Here is a 14,307-nt window from a genome sequence, read left to right on the forward strand (position 1 = left end):
TGCACATGAAGTGTGTAGACATTGAACCAGTGATATTTTTGTGTTTCCTTAAGATGATGATGACTATCTGCCGTCGCGCAAGAGACGAAAAAGGACCAAGTCGACTAATGAAGCTGGCAATACTGAGAGAAGAAAAGTGGGAGAATTCAATTTTGGTAAGATAAAACTTATAATTATTTTTCTCTCTGTTTTGTTTTCTGAAGAGGTATCAGGCAATGTCATGCTGCAGGAGCGAGACACACCAGTGCAAGCATTCATTTAAGAGCCCAGGGCTCTTTGTCGATGTATTGCAGGAGTCTAAACATCATCATAGGCTACCTCTGTTGCTTTTTGTTATTCCAAGTGAGCACCTGAATGGCCACACAGAACGTTGGGATCTTTTTGGTGGTGTTCTTTCATGATCCCTTCTGTAGAGTTCTCCACAGAAATGAATCCCCACACCGTGGTTACTCTGGTCAAAGATGCTTCCCCTGGGAATTTTTGGAAGTCCTTTACCTCTCCTTTATTCCTTGGTTTGTTTTGGTTTCTGGACACATAGCCCATTCATCTGTCTACTTTTATAAGGTTCCGTGCAGTCTGGAATATGTCCTTTGACACATTTTTGAGATGTTTCTTAGGAATTCTGGAATTTGAGGTGAATTGAATAGTCCCCTTGGATCTCCTTCTGACATCTATATTGCGTGAAACATGTATTTAATGCTAATTTCAGCCAAAATAACAAAGTATTGTGTGCTGTCGTCTTTTAAGGTCAATAATACTAGTAGCCACTTCTATATTTAACATTATTTTTGGGTGCTACTGGATAACGTAATGTCAGCATTGGGCATTGGCAATTACAATACTTACCACTTACTGTTGCAAAGCTTTCTGTATATATATTCTCTCAGCAGAAAACAGCATTTAAGCTTTGCACGCCAACAGTTTTTGGAGAGAAATAAAGAGTGATGTTGGTTAGAGATGTAGAGCAAAGGTAATAAACTATTAGGACAATAAAAATTTTAGTTGAGCTTGCAATGTTGAAACACCAATTTAAGAGCATCTCAGAGCTTATCTGCTCATTGTTGCTCTGAGTTGACTTAGTAGATTATTGCTCTGAGCTATTCTCAAGAAAATTGTGTTCTAAACCACCCACTGTGCACTTAGATTACAGAGATTTACAGCTCACGGGTTATTCAGACATCTTTACTCCTGGGTTTCTTAATTTGTATTGGCGTTATTGCCCCTCATGTTCACTTCGGGGTTCACCTACAGAAAGTGACATTTCTCTATAGTGTTTCCAGGTCTGTTTAAAACACAAAATGAATGTGAGAAGCTTTGGAGAAAGATACTTCATTTGCTCTAATGAAAAAAATAGCAACTGTTGGTAGTTTCAGTGCTGATGTTTGGATATTTCAGAAGACTTTGCACCTTTGATAACCAAGTCTAATATTAGCTAATGGGACAGGAGAAAGGAGGTGGTTAATTCTATCATGAGAAGCTGCAGAATGACAAAGGCACATGCACTCAGAAAACTGGAAAGGGTCTATAGATGCTTGAGAGAGAAATCAGTCTCATCTGATAAGGACTTTCAGTATTTTACATAACAGCGATGAGATGTTTGGGTTGGAGGGGCTTCCTTGATGTCTTGATTGATTGATCAGGCAGCCCAAGTGGCCTGAGAAACAGGGTGAATAATGAACTGTGCTCTTAGTTTTGTGAAGACAGAAAAACAAAGTAATTGTAACAAATGTCTATTAAAATGTTTGATAGAATTTGATAATCTCTGGGAAGGGAGGTTGGATTTCAAAAAAAATCTGAACCAGCTGTTTGAGGTGAAAAAATATCATTGCTGAAAGGAACTGACATTGTCAGTAAAAATCACTTTCCATGTTCTTTTGCTTTCTTAAGAAATTTTATAAAAAGGTCAGAAGCCTCAAGTTGTGTCTTGCAGTTGTGTTAAACCATTTTAGTGGGGAATAAAGTCCCCCTAGCTGTTGTCTGACTACGACAGTGATGGGAAGCGTGTATGGTTTTTCCCATTTTGGCACACTGTTGAGCACAGGTTTTACCAGCTTGCAGCATGCTTAGAGTTACTCTGTGTTTTCCATGCTGAGTTGTGTGTTTTCTGTTTTATTTCCCCATGGAGTACTCTATGGCATGGATATGGGAATAGTAGAGTGCCTAGTACCTGAACATCAATGTATGTACACTGTGGAGGTTTCCTCAGCTGTAGTGGATGTTATCTGGAACATATCCAAAGGAGCAGAGAAGGGGATAAATTGAGGAGACTGTGGACAAATGGGGGAAGTTTTCAGGATTGTTATTTAACTGGGATGGTGTATCAGAAGGTGTTTATGGAGGAATAGAAGGAAGCCACCGTTTATTTTGGTGCCTACAGGAAAACTAAATTGCTTTGCGGTGATTACTAAAACAGAGTATCAGCTTAGTTTTGTGATAGGTCTTCAACTTTGCTATGTGAGCACAAAGAATGTTTTTACAGTAATTGGTCAGGATCCAAGGGGTTAGTAATGCTGACAATCAGATTAAAAAATCACACTGGTTACCTGATAATCCCTCTGAGTTTTTAAATATCTCTGTTGTTCGATTTACTAATAAAGTATAAAAGTAACCAAAAAAACAGTGTGCTGACCAAAATGTGAGCCAGTTTATGATTTTTTTTTCCAGTTCCCTGTTCTCTGTGTATCCACCATTCCAAACAAAAATACCTGTAATGTGGTATATTTGATTAGGAATCCCTGTGGTGTTTCCATTGGAGGGAGAGGGACATGAAAGTAGGAGATTGAAAAGATCCACATGGTATATTTGGCCAGTGATAGTGAAATTTGGAAACTGAGAAAAATGAAGCCTTGATAGCTTAATGGCTTATGTAGGAGACCAGTCAGGGTAGGAGCAGTGTCTCCCAAAATTGCGCAACCACCAATATTCAGTATTATTTGTATGCTTCTATATGGTTGTTTTGTAATATGGTGTGACACTGTTTCTGCCTGTTCTCCCTCTGATGAAAACCAGCCTGAGTTTTAGAGATCATTTGTCGAGTCTGCCTTAGAGCTTGACAAACTGACAGGATCTCAACTGTTGACCCTTTCCTCTGAGTTCCACTCCCGAGTCACACAGATGCCTTTTAAAACCCTTGTTCCACGGCTGTCCATGTGTGTTCACCAGCTCTGTGAAGTAAAGTAGGGTTTCCCCTTTAGACCACCCAGTTCTGGCTCATATTTTCCTGACTCTTCTGGTAAAGCTGCTGGTAATCCATTGTTCCACTGGTCAACAGAAAATGCAGTTGGTGGTTGTGCTGAAATCAGAGAGCGCTTCATCTGGGTCTATATCTGAAGTTAAAGGAGGGAATATTGTAAGGAGAAAGTGACACAGTAATAGAAAACATTGAGCTCACAACATGTTTATCACATAAGAAGCTGTGCAGTACAGGGTAGCAGTAGAAGGGTGGCAGAAGTAATTGTATGAATTTATCCACAAGAATGTAATTTCAAAATCTGCCAGGTAACTAGAATGAAGGGTTTGTGTGGATGCAAGGCAACATTGCCAAAATACCCTTTCCCTGTTAAAAAAGGTCTAATTCTTGCCTACATCTGAAGCATTCTGTCCTATTGATATCCATGAAACTACATTAAAAAAAAAAAGATTAAATATGGACACCAAAGCTGTGTACATTTGTTGCAGAGCAATTTAAATTAGTAGTAGAATAGCTAAGGCTTAGTAAGAGAGTAGGCCTAAAAAGCAACACTCCAAAGTAGTAAGTTAGCAACCGTTTGTGAGCATGAAATGTACTAAAGAAGTGGAAACAATAATTAAAGGATTTAGTCAAGCATGTATATAATGATTTGTTACCTTGGATGTGGTGAGGGTCTGTTAAACAGTTACTAGGGGTAAGACAACTTGAGTAGATTTATGATTAGAGTAGTTGATTGTCAATTGTTAGCAATATGAGCTTGTTTGTAACTGAATGAAGCTGCTCTGCTGTAGAAACTGCACGTACTATTTTGCCGTGGAAACCGGATGTAAACTTGTTTGTGTATAAAAGCTGAACTGAAAATGAGGGTCTTTGGAATCCTGACTTGGGACGCTAGTCCTCAGGTTCCCGGGGCCCCGAATAAAGCACCGCATAAACCGGCACCAAGTTGGTTTGTGTTTTTGTTTACGGGCAACACATTGGTCTGAGAATGAATATTTAAGTCCCTTTTGATACAGACTCAAAATTCAGTCCTCTATCTTGTCTGATATTTTTTGACAACTGGAAGTGTCACAGCTTCAATGGCATCATTTTTTGACCTCTGTAGTTACTAGATTCAAGTCTTTGGAGTAAGACATAAGCTGTAAGTACACTTGCTTAACTCTTTCTTAAAAGGCCAGATGACATCTGGTAACATCTACAAAAGAGTTGTGGGATTTTCCTAAAAGCATTGATAGTACAAAAAAGCAGTGAAAACCTGTGCTCTGTCACAGGCAGAAAATTAAGTGTTAAAATTCTGCCATTTAATCCAGTTGTCCATGTAACACAGGATTGGATTTGGATAACTTCTGTCTTGCAGCCTGTATCTTCTTTCAGAAGTAGGATTTATGGGGATGTTTTGCAACACCAGGACTTGGAGAAATGCTGGGTTAAGGTAGAGGGTGGCACAATGCCTCCTGACCCAGATATTTATACAGATTTGCACCAAAACAACTCCATGTACTCACTGTGTGCTTTATCGAGCTTCAATAATTAAGCTTTTCAGCACACAAATTTAGATAACTATCAACAGCAGCTACAAACTGCCTTTACCCCTGATGGCTGTGAGAGCTGCTGACTGATCCGTCAAAGAGAAACCAGTTTTGGGAGTTACTTTAGCCTGGTTTGTGTTGTGTTTTTTTTAACTTGATTTAATATACAAGTTTGGGAGGTAATCTTAAAAAGTTTATTTTGTACTTTTTTTTTCCTGAACATATCCATTTGCTTTAAAGTATAGCCTGTACTGTACTCTGCAGTCACCTGTATGCAAGTGAGCAGTGAAAGCACACTGCATATTTCAGTGCTAACACAGATTTTACAAGAGATCCTCAGTTTTGTTTGTAGTCTGACATGTCCTTCTCTTTGCAGAGAAATGGAATGCACGAATTACAGACTTGAGAAAGCAAGTTGAAGAGGTGTTTGAAAAAAAATACGGTATGTGTTACACACCATTCCAAACCATCGCCTCTAGTTCTTTGTTACTGTGACAGCCCTTTGGCTTGCATCTTGTTGTTGGCTCAGGAGTACACCTGAACTGACAGCACCAAAGGGTTAAATACTGTTAGAAGACGTAAAACTGGGGAAAGTAGCTTTTTTGATTAGCAGAGTAATTTCAAAATGGAGTGTCTCCGTTTGGCACCAAAGTGCAAAACTTGGTACTAGTTTTGTTCAGTTTCCTGGAACTCCAGCACGCTCAGGTCTGAGGCAACAACATTTGAGAGAGCTCTCCTTTTTTCTGTGGTTACACCAACTTCTTACGTGAAAGAATCTTGTTAGAATGGCTCTAGGGAGAAGTTGCCACTCATTGATTGTTCCTGTCTGATTATGATTGATTTGCAGTGAAGCAAAAATTATATGTTAATGGCTCTTGGAAAGAAAAAGCATCAGACATGTTAGACCTTGGAATTTGTTTCCAGATGCTGCATCTAGATATATTTTGTGTCCCAGTATCACAGACTAAAACAGCGTCAGCAAAGATTTCAAAATAAATGGTGGTGCTCATCCACCACAAAAAGTGGAAGTGCTTTCAGGATGGACCTTGTGATTTGGAGTTATTACATGTTTCGGGTGTGACTATCATCTGACATATAAACAGCCCACTGAAAGCAACTCACATCAAGTTGAAACAGTTCAGGGTCTCATTCACTGTATTTTAATTGCTCTAAAAAGGAGCATCATTCTTAGTGAATTGCTTTAATTTTGATTTTGGTGTTTGCACATAGTCAGCCTAAAAATCTCCTGTGTAGTCTGTGGAATACTGAGCTATTCCTGACTTTCCATAGCAGGGTATCTGGTATTAAATTATCCCCTTTTCCCTGTGGATGACAACATTGCTTTGATTCATAAACCAATTCCTTATCAGACTCTAGTTCTTTCTGTCTGTGTGGGCATGCAATCTATTTACTGACATGAGTTATGGATATCCAGAATTCCCAGAATGCCCTTCAAATTTGTTGGCTTTTGTAGCTCCAAAGTGTTTTAGCAATGTCAGTCACTGTAATCCATTGCAATTGATGTGTCTGAAAATATAGTTTTGTGTCTAGATGAAAACTAAATGGGTTTACTTGTTAGTGACTTTACATATACAGACTAATTTATAAAAATGAAAGCTGTATTCAGTAGAATTTCTATGCAAAAACATGTAAGATTCCAAATCTGAGAAGCCTCACTGCAGACTGTGATGCTGATGATGTTTTTAGGCTCTATGAAGTGTATTGCCTAAAAAATTTACTGATTTAAGAGAAATAAAGAGTCTCACTTGTAAAAACTTACCTATTATTAGTTACTTATTTAAACAGAGAGGATTTCTGTTCCTGTGAAGCTGTTCTTACTTGATGCTTGGTAGTGATCTGGATTTTAGTGATGTTGATCTGTTACCCTGAGGCTTGTCTGCTGGATTTGTTGTGCTTTTCACCACATGCCACAACAGCCCCCAGGGCTGAGAATAATTTTTTTTTTAATTTCTTGAAAGAGGTACATGACTGCAATAAAAATCTACATTAATGAAGGACTGGGGTGATACACAACAGCTCTTTTGATTATTCTGGAACACCTTTGGCATGTGTTTGAGTAGGGTTTCATTAGTCTATTTGCTAAGATTCATCTTCAGGTTCGTGTCCATCTCTATGATTCTGTTCTCTGTCTCCAGTTTTGGCCATCTTGTATTTGCCAGTTGAAACCAAGTCTAATTGAAACACCGTTCTTGCAGTTTTCTAAAATTTTGATACTCAGTTCTGATCAGCATAGAAGACTAAGATACATACAAGACTAAGATGACATATGTACGAGACTAATAGAAGACTAAGATATGTACTAAGAAATGTACTTGTTTTCAAAGTTTCCCTATTTTATGATAAACATCCCTAGAAGTATTCTGGTTCCAAGTGGTTGACAGAGTGTGTTACCCACATAGCTTTAAAACTTAAATTGTTTTATTGCATTTAAGAATCTGTGAGTTAATGAGAGCATTTTGCATAGACAATGTCTGAACCACAGGCCACTTGGATGTGACATTAAGTTGCTTGAAAAGGTGCCCGGAGTAGTTTTGCTTTCAGAAATGCTGCCACAACATCACTGTACTCTAATTTGGCCTTAGCTTGGCTTTTCTCTCCTCAAATAATTTTTTACATCTAGTTTCCATAGCAATACAACAGAATGTACCAAACTATTTGTTGCATGGCTTACAAAATTAACATACCCTTGGGAGTATAAAGAAATCAGCCCTCTTCATATTTGCAAAGCCTCGTGTCATTCTTCAGTATTTGCCAGCCCGATACATGTATTGATATGATTATGGTCCTCATAACTTAAATACATGGAGGTTATTTTCCATCTGTGGCTGAGTCAGTTATTTGCTTTCCATTTGCTTCAAAGATCTCATTAGTAAGGCCATGCTTTTTTTAATAGTGTTAGAAGTGTAGTTTATTTCCGTAGTGGTTCCTTGGATTTCTGAAATAAACCACAACTTTAGGAATTCACTGAAAAAGAAGGGATGTGTGCCCCCCCTCCAAGGCTTTAATGACTCTTGTAAGCCAATAGTAGTAACAAATAATAATAGTAAGAGCTAGTGAACTGAAACATGCTTGGTTTATATTTAAGTCTAGATAACGTCATCTTTCAAAATGCACTATTAAAAAACGAAAATAGTGTGACTCTTCACTCTAACAGGTGCAGTTGTTACGAACTGTTAACTTTTATGAAACATTTACAGAGTAGAGGGAAAAGAGGAGGATCTGCATGTGCAGGACTGCAGGTTGTTTACTGTGAATCAGAGTGATTTTGTTACAAAACAAAAACAATGAATGCTTACATATTTAAATGTGCTGAGGGGTTATTGCCCGTGTGCTAATTATAATGTTTATCAGAGTGATATCAAACAGGTAATTTGATTAGAGCCACAAGCCAGTCTAATCTTTCTATTCTCCTTTTCCCTCAAAGCTGAAGCTATAAAAGCAAAAGGTCGAGTGTCTATCCCATATGCACTCTTCCAGTCAACTACTGAAGACTTACAAGTGGAAGGGCTGCCAGAAGGTGTCCCCTTCAGGCGTCCATCCACGTACGGCATTCCCCGGCTGGAGAGGATACTTCTAGCAAAGGAGAAGATTAAATTTGTGATTAAAAGGTAAGGAACTTTGCATTTTTGTCCGTACATTACTCATTGTTTTCTGCGGGTTCCTCTCTGCTTCGTTTTGTCTTCGAGATCTTCCAAACTGGTTTCTGCTGACATATTCATTTGCAATACTAAGGAGGGATTTTTAGTTGATGTTCACCCTGATAAACTCAGCTTATCAGACCAGCAGAACACCACAGTGGTGTGGACAGATCTCTGGACAGATCTCTTCAATATTATGGATTTCTTGTCATAAGCAGATCTCTTTGTACTGTTCAAATCTCTTCAGCTGCAGTACCTGTTGAAAGCCATTGACTTTGACATATTTGATGCTATCTGAGGATCCTGGCCTAAATTTCAGCTTGTGTTTTAATTTTTTTTCTTGCTGGAACGCTGTATCAAAGTGTCTATGGCTGTATCTGTATAGAGGATCTCCCAGGGCAGGCTTGAGGCCAAGATATAGCTACTGGTTCCTGTGGTTTAATTGGATGTGTGTCTTGTGTGTGCCTGGAGGTAGATCAGGTAGCATACATGAAGGAGACCTGAGGTGTACCTAGAAACTGCTTGAAGCTTAAAGGAAGCTTCAGTGAGTATCAGCTCATGTTTTCCTGGGGTTTAGTGGTGTAGGGCCTAATCCAAGTTTTTGAAATGGACAGGAATCTGCTGATTGCAGTGGTCAGGCTCAGAATCGGGAGTAATGACAGCCCCTGCCCCTGTGCTAGTTGCTCCTATTTGAGAGGTACATGGCCAGTTTCTGTCATCCTGACGCTTGCAGATAACTAGGAAAGAGGAAGAAGTGTAGATCTACCTTTTGTCTGACTTAAAATCAGACATTATGCATAGATTTTAGTATCCATGCAATGCTGGCACCTTCTCTTGTCAAATTTGTCTTAGTTGTTAACAGAAATTAATTTATGCTGTTAATCGGTTTTTTAATGTGTGGTAACCAGAGCAGCTCAAAAACCAGTTTGGCTCTGTGAGAAACATCAGAATGTTTAATTTCTTGTTTGTTCAAATCTGGATAAAACTAGATGTATTTGAGAAACAGAAGTGTCTGCTTTAAAGTTTTCCTTTTTAGAGATTAAATTTTTGGTTTGGATCTTTGTTTCTTATGAAATGTATCTTAGAGTTAAGATTAATGGAACCTGTATGTTACCATAAAATGTTATAGCTCAGGTGGATATGGATATCAGGCATGGAAAATGTTTTGTCAGTAGTGTTCCAATTAGCTTTTATGATACTTTGGTGTTAATTGGAATTTAATGTTGGGAATCATGATGTCCCCTGAGGTGTTTGTTGTTTGGTTGGTTTTTTTTCTGATCCTTCAGTAGTAACTTGAGGTTGTAACTGGAGGCTGGTTTCTCAAAGTGTCTGTTACTGTTAAACATGTATCTTAAATCTTTTAGGGATGAACTTCTGAATTCGACAGATGTTCCATTGGACAAAACAGCTACAGGAGGTAGGTTTTCAAATGTGTGAGTTGTACAAGTACAGTATGATATTCATATTAGTGGTGGCTACAAATTGCTTTTACTAATAACACATTGCAAATAATTCCTCTGGATTTGAATTTTCTTTAGCTACAGAGGGGCAGCAGTTTTCCACTGGTTATCCAAGCCAACGTTACTAACACACTGTCAATGAATTTGATTCAGCTGGTTTCCAAAGGAAAAACCTTGAGCTAGGTGTTAGTCTGTTGAGATACAGAGAAAAGGCAACAGTTTCCACAGCTGATAAGAGTTTACTGGGAACTGTCTGTACTGTGGAATAATTGTTTATATATGGTATTTTCCAAAATCAGATTAACTGAAATGCACTGATGAACATAGTGATTATAGTGGTGCAAAAATAATACATTCCAGCCACTTTTCCCATCTGGAATACTTTTCAGCAGATTCATGCTCTTATGTGTCTCCATTGAGCAGTCATCCAAAGATAGCAAAAATGACCATGGAAATTTAAGACTACAGGAATAGATTTTTTTTTCCAATTGCACCCATGAATTCATTTCCTCTCAAACTGTGAGAAAGAAGTTGAACATTGAAAAAGAATCAAGTTTTGAAAGAATTTTACCTTTGCATGGGCACTAGTTGGTAAATATCTTTCCCTGACTTGTTTTTCCGTTCAGTTGAATTCTATTGTTTCTTGGGCTTCAGAGCATTTTTTTAAATGTCCAATTAAACCAAGTGTTGAAAGCTTGTATGTCTGAAGAAACAGTTGCAAAGAAGTTGCTCCCAAACCCAAAATGCTAACTGGCACCCTCAGCCTGGTTGAACTGTGAATTTTAGTAATACCAGAGAAGTCCTTAGTTCAGACAGTAACTCAAGCATATGGACAGAACTGTTTGCACTAGTGCAGCACCATTATGTTGTATTATATACTCATAGTCTTCTGTTGTAAAAAGTATATCAAAGACTGTACTAAGGTGAATATTAAGGATATAAATTAAGCAAAGCAATTATGCCATAAAAATGTGTCTTTAACATGTGTGCAGGAATTAAACTTTTCCTGAAGTATAAGTTAACCTAGTGTTTTGAGTCTTAATAACCTACTGTTCCTTCAAGCAGCAAATTTGAGTACAAAAATAGTAGGTAGGCTAATAACTGAGCTTTAACCTTAAGTGTACTTTTGTCTGGATCAAGTTAGCCCTTTTCTCTGTTGTTTTAGTCATATTTAATATGTTTGTACTGATTACGAAGGCAAAGCAAGTACATTACTTATCTCAAAACCCCCGTAGCTAAGAAAACCAGTGGTAAGCAATTTCTATGGCACAGCATATGAACAGTTTCTTACATTTCTTGTCATCACCAACTTGTAGTGATAGTCATGTGTGACCTCTGCATCCTTTCTAAGAGAAGAGAGCATCTGTGGGAGCTGTCAGTAACATCTCAGGGAACACAGAAGACAGCAGATGTCTGAGCCTCCTTTCCCTCAGTTTTCTTTTCTTCCTGTTTGGATTCCCTCTTTCCCAGTAGTTCATTGTCTCCTCTGCTACTCCATGTGTCCACTGCCATCTTAAAAGACATTGGCTCCACGTCCAATGTCCTGCTCTGTCCGTAGCACCTGCCAGCTTGTATCCCCAGCAGGAGAGGAATGGCGTGAATATGGAACCTGTATTTTGACAGGCAGAGGAAATGATGATTTGGGTTTGCATTCCTGTGGGAAGCAGTCAGGAAGGTTTTACAGAATGGTTTCAGTCCTGAAACCCTTAATAGACTGGTACTGGCTGCAGGACAAACCAGTCAGGCAGTGATGGTTTGGCTCAGGAATGGCTGGAGAAGCATGAGCTGGTGCTTGTGCTGATAGCCCACCCTGATGCAGTTGTTGTTTCTGTGTGCTGGCTGAACCCACGGCGGGGCAGCTGCCGGGGTCTTGTACGAGCTTCACAAAAAGCTTCGACAATAAGTTTGACTTATTGGTCACAAAGACATATTCAGAAGAAAAACGTGATTTGTATTATATGTCCTTTCATCCCTTGTAAGCAGGTTTTCATTCCATAGGCATACCTAATTCTGCACTGAATATCAAGATAATTCTTCAGAAAATGACACTGGCAAAAATCTAATCCCATCTCCAAGTGGGACTGCAGATGGGAGGTGGCTGATGAAAGCATTGTAATTCTTGTGTATTTTGTAGGAAGTGATGTCACTGAGTCAGTGGATTTTTGTTCAGTTTTAATATTATGTCATTTTTAATGATTATTTTTTTCTACTTCCAAGTCGAATCCATGCTTCTTCCTCACAGCATTTTCTGTGTTACCTGAAAATGCAGGATGATTATGCATGCTGTAAACTGAACAACTGAAAATACAACCAAAATAATTAAGGAATTTTGTTTTTGTTCTGTGTCAGTCTTAAATACAGGAAAAGAGGAGTGGCATAGCAAAGTCACCAAACTGAGAAAGATGGTAGATCAAATCTTCTGTAAAAAGTTTGGTGAGTACACTATTTTCTTTTCTTTATAGCTTTGTATTTCTTGAAGGTTGTATTCATTCCTTCCTTTGAACATCTACGTGAATGAGACCTTGATCAGGTTTTTTTTTTCAAATATTTAAAATCCTGGCAGTTGAGTGAAAAAGAATGTTTTAGTTTACTGCTTATACAAGGTAAAGTCATAGTTTTAAAAAATAATTATAAGTCATATATACAGCTCTTCTGATTGCTCTCAATTCCCTCCTATTTGGATATTTTTCCTTTGATGGTGAATAAACTAGCCATTTACTTATTTATGTCCATTGCAGTATCATTAAAATTAGTATTAGAACATTTCCGGGTGAATTTTTATGTCCTCTCCAATATGAAAAAATAGTCAACTTCCTAAGAGCTAGAATGAAACATTGCATAATGCTCTGTTATAGACTAAAATCTTTGGATAAAACCACTGTAGTATGCCTCAGTGAGCAATCCAGTAATCTTCAGTCTGGTATTGTGACTGCCCAGCAAGACCATCATACAATATGGCAAATTTTTTACATTTTTGATGTGCTGAGACTTGGATTTAGATGTCCTGCATTGTCCCAGGTTCTAAGGTCACAATTGCAATAGCCTGAGTAATTGGTATCAGCTAGCTTTTAATGAAGGTTGATTGGCCAATCTGTCCAGTTACTGGATGTATTTTGTTCCAACAGCCAAGGCCATGGGGAGCAGTGAGCCCAAAGTTGTTCCATACAAGAAATTTGAAGCTCATCCAACTGACCTCTATGTTGAAGGGCTGCCAGAGAACATCCCCTTTAGGAGTCCCTCCTGGTATGGAATCCCTTGCCTTGAAAAAATAATTCAAGAGGCCAAGAGAATAAAATTTGTGATCAAAAAGTAAGTATTTGTTTAATGCCTAAAGCTTGAGGTTTTCTTAAAAAAGAGGCTAAGCAAACACCCTGTGTGTAATCAAGCACTTGATTTCGTGAAGTCATGAAACATTTGGTTTCTAGTTACCAAATAGGCAAATTAAATAATCTGCATTATAAAGTGGGTTTTTGCAATCCAGACAAGTATTCCAAAATACCTTTGTAGCATGTTGACAAGTGTGAAAAACATAATAGAAAAATTCAGACTCTTCAATTCATGTCATGATAGGTAGTAATATTTAATTTATGTCAAGAATAAGCAGATTATTTGTGTCCTTGTTGCAGACCAGAGCTGCTAACTGTCACTTCAACCGAAGTTATTCAGCCCAGGTTGAACCCAAGAGGTAAGACAGGTGCTGTCTCCAAGTGGGAATGGAAGAGTTTGGTTTGGTGGATAAGTGCAGCATTTTTCAAGTAACCCTTGTGTGATGAGTGTGTCGGCATGTTCTTCATGGGGGCTGCAAGGAATAAATTGATCACTGTGAACATGGATTGTGGGATCATGGTGCAGTCCACCTGCCTTTGAATAACTACACTGGGTCAGCCTCACAGCCCCAGGGAACTGGAGTTACTGTCCTGGCCTGAATGAAAGCTCTGAAGGCCCTGGCATTTCACAGCTGATCCTGGGCTCTTTTCAGGCCTCTGTTGGTGAGGAGCTGTAGGAGCTTCTTCAAAGCATGAAGTGCCTTAACAGGGAGGGGGAATCATTTTGGGGTTTATTTCCCTGAATTGGAGTGTATTGGCACTTTCTTGCTACAGGAGTATGCAATCCAGATCTCATTGGGTTTTAGAGGAGTATGAATCTGCTTGTAATAATTAAACAAATGGATATCCAGGACTTCCTATGTTTTTCCACACACATAGCTCACATGAAGGAGAAAAAAAAGGAATATGATTTAATAATCATGTAAGCAGTAATTGTCTTATATCATCACAACGTATTGTGGATTTTATTTGGATTTTAGGAAAAAACTCATATTCAGTAAGAGAGTAGCTCAGTAGAAAAGGTGGAGTTCACTGTAGAGCAGAGGAAAAGGCAGCATTGAGTCTGAGGTTTTTTCAAAGTGGTAACAGCAGGTGCCAATGACAGCAGTAAAAAAACAGCTAATAAAGTCCTCTTTCTGAAAG

General features: G+C 38.5%; 1 protein-coding gene across 1 annotated transcript in view; it reads left to right on the forward strand.

Moving 5' to 3' along the window:
• Window positions 1-53: 53 nt before the first annotated feature.
• Window positions 54-14,307, forward strand: part of LOC113978195 (general transcription factor II-I-like) — a gene marked incomplete at its 5' end in the record, with an annotated part of 34,584 nt that continues 20,330 nt past the window's right edge. Inside the window, 7 exons of the mRNA XM_027704941.1 lie at window positions 54-155; window positions 5,096-5,161; window positions 8,165-8,348; window positions 9,743-9,795; window positions 12,188-12,271; window positions 12,964-13,147; window positions 13,465-13,523. Coding sequence (XP_027560742.1) covers window positions 54-155; window positions 5,096-5,161; window positions 8,165-8,348; window positions 9,743-9,795; window positions 12,188-12,271; window positions 12,964-13,147; window positions 13,465-13,523 — 732 coding nt within the window. The remainder of the gene's footprint in view (window positions 156-5,095; window positions 5,162-8,164; window positions 8,349-9,742; window positions 9,796-12,187; window positions 12,272-12,963; window positions 13,148-13,464; window positions 13,524-14,307) is intronic.

This window comes from Neopelma chrysocephalum, unplaced genomic scaffold (genome assembly GCF_003984885.1).
Source record: "Neopelma chrysocephalum unplaced genomic scaffold, ASM398488v2 Primary Assembly neopelma1_299, whole genome shotgun sequence".
NCBI classification, from domain to species: Eukaryota; Metazoa; Chordata; class Aves; order Passeriformes; family Pipridae; genus Neopelma; species Neopelma chrysocephalum.